The following is a 1391-nucleotide window of genomic DNA, read 5'->3' on the forward strand; positions in this document are numbered from 1 at the left end:
TACATGAGACAGCTCCTCATAATTAGGACTGAATTCGACAGATTCGTTTTTAGGGTTAGGAAATTCAACAGAAAACTCACCAAAATTTACAAGTTAATTTGTGATACATACAAATCACTTCAACATGCATAGAAGTCATGTTTATCCATCAAATGAAATTCATATATGAGATGAAATAGGTGCTATTTCATATGAATTTATGCAATTGGATGTAATGCAGAATGTTTACTGAAACAGGAACTCCCCCTCCACTGCTTCCTTCTCTGCACCTGCTCCTGAGGTCCTGCCTGGTTCTTCCTGTACAACAGCTACCCCTGCTGGTTCTGAGCGCCCCTGCAGGACAGTTTCTGTCTGGCCCCACACTGAAGTTTTCTCACTGTGTCTCTAGCACAGTAATACACTGCGGTATCCTCGGTTCTCAGGCTGTTCATTTGCAGATACAGGGTGTTTTGGCTGTTTTCTCTAGAGATGGTGAACCGACCTTTCACGGAGTTTGCGTAGTATATAGTACCACTACTACTACTGATGTAGGCGATCCACTCCAGCCCCTTCCCCGGAGCCTGGCGGATCCAGTGCATGCCATAGCCTCCGAAGTTGAATCCTGAGGCCACGCAGGAGAGTCTCAGGGAACCTCCGGGCTTCACCAAACCTCCCCCGGACTCCAGCAGCTGCACCTCAGCCTGGACACCTGCAGACAGAAAGACATCCTGCTCAGGAATTGTCACACATGGCCAATGTTTATCCCATTTGTGCCATTCACACGCAGTGTCTCTTCTTCCTGTAAATTACCTTTAAAAACAATAAGGAAGAAAACCCAGCTCAGCACAGGCTCCATAATCAGCTGTCTGTGGTCTGTCCTGATCACCGAGTGGGAAAATCTGGCATTCAGGATTGCGCTCCACAACAGAGCTGCAGGGTCAGAGCTGGGCTGGTTTTCATCAGCAGAGGGACGCCTTATTTGCATGGTCTCCTGCTATAAAACTAGCTCTTCGGAAGGATCATTTAGAGAAGGCAGAGGTAACATCCTATATGAGTGTACTGAGGAAGTTTGGTGACATATTTTTTTCGAAAATATGAACACCAATTATAAAAAGTTCGATATTTATCTCTTCATCCAGTTTTATTTTTCATGTCATATGGCATACACTTTTGTATTAAATTTTTACTGTTGAAATGTGAATTATGAAAGTGTGAGAAACAGTTTTCTTTCATGCAGAAGAGGGGATGTGCTGTAAATTGTGACCCCAGTTTCTGGAATTATAGTCTCCTAAATTATTAACAAAGTGATTCCTATATCAGCTCTGGGACAAAGAGGAACACAACTGCTGGGGTTTCTATTCCCTCTTCCTGTAGGGAGAACATGTGTGAACTGGCAGCCTTCTCTGTTTGCT

General features: G+C 44.1%; 1 gene segment (V, D, J or C); it reads right to left on the bottom strand.

Moving 5' to 3' along the window:
• Positions 1-308: 308 nt before the first annotated feature.
• On the bottom strand, positions 309-917 carry LOC101585962. The segment is given in 2 exon segments: positions 309-688; positions 790-917. Coding segments are annotated over 2 exon segments (426 nt in total).
• Positions 918-1391: the final 474 nt, after the last annotated feature.

Source organism: Octodon degus, unplaced genomic scaffold (assembly GCF_000260255.1).
Source record: "Octodon degus isolate 3935 unplaced genomic scaffold, OctDeg1.0 scaffold00255, whole genome shotgun sequence".
NCBI classification, from domain to species: Eukaryota; Metazoa; Chordata; class Mammalia; order Rodentia; family Octodontidae; genus Octodon; species Octodon degus.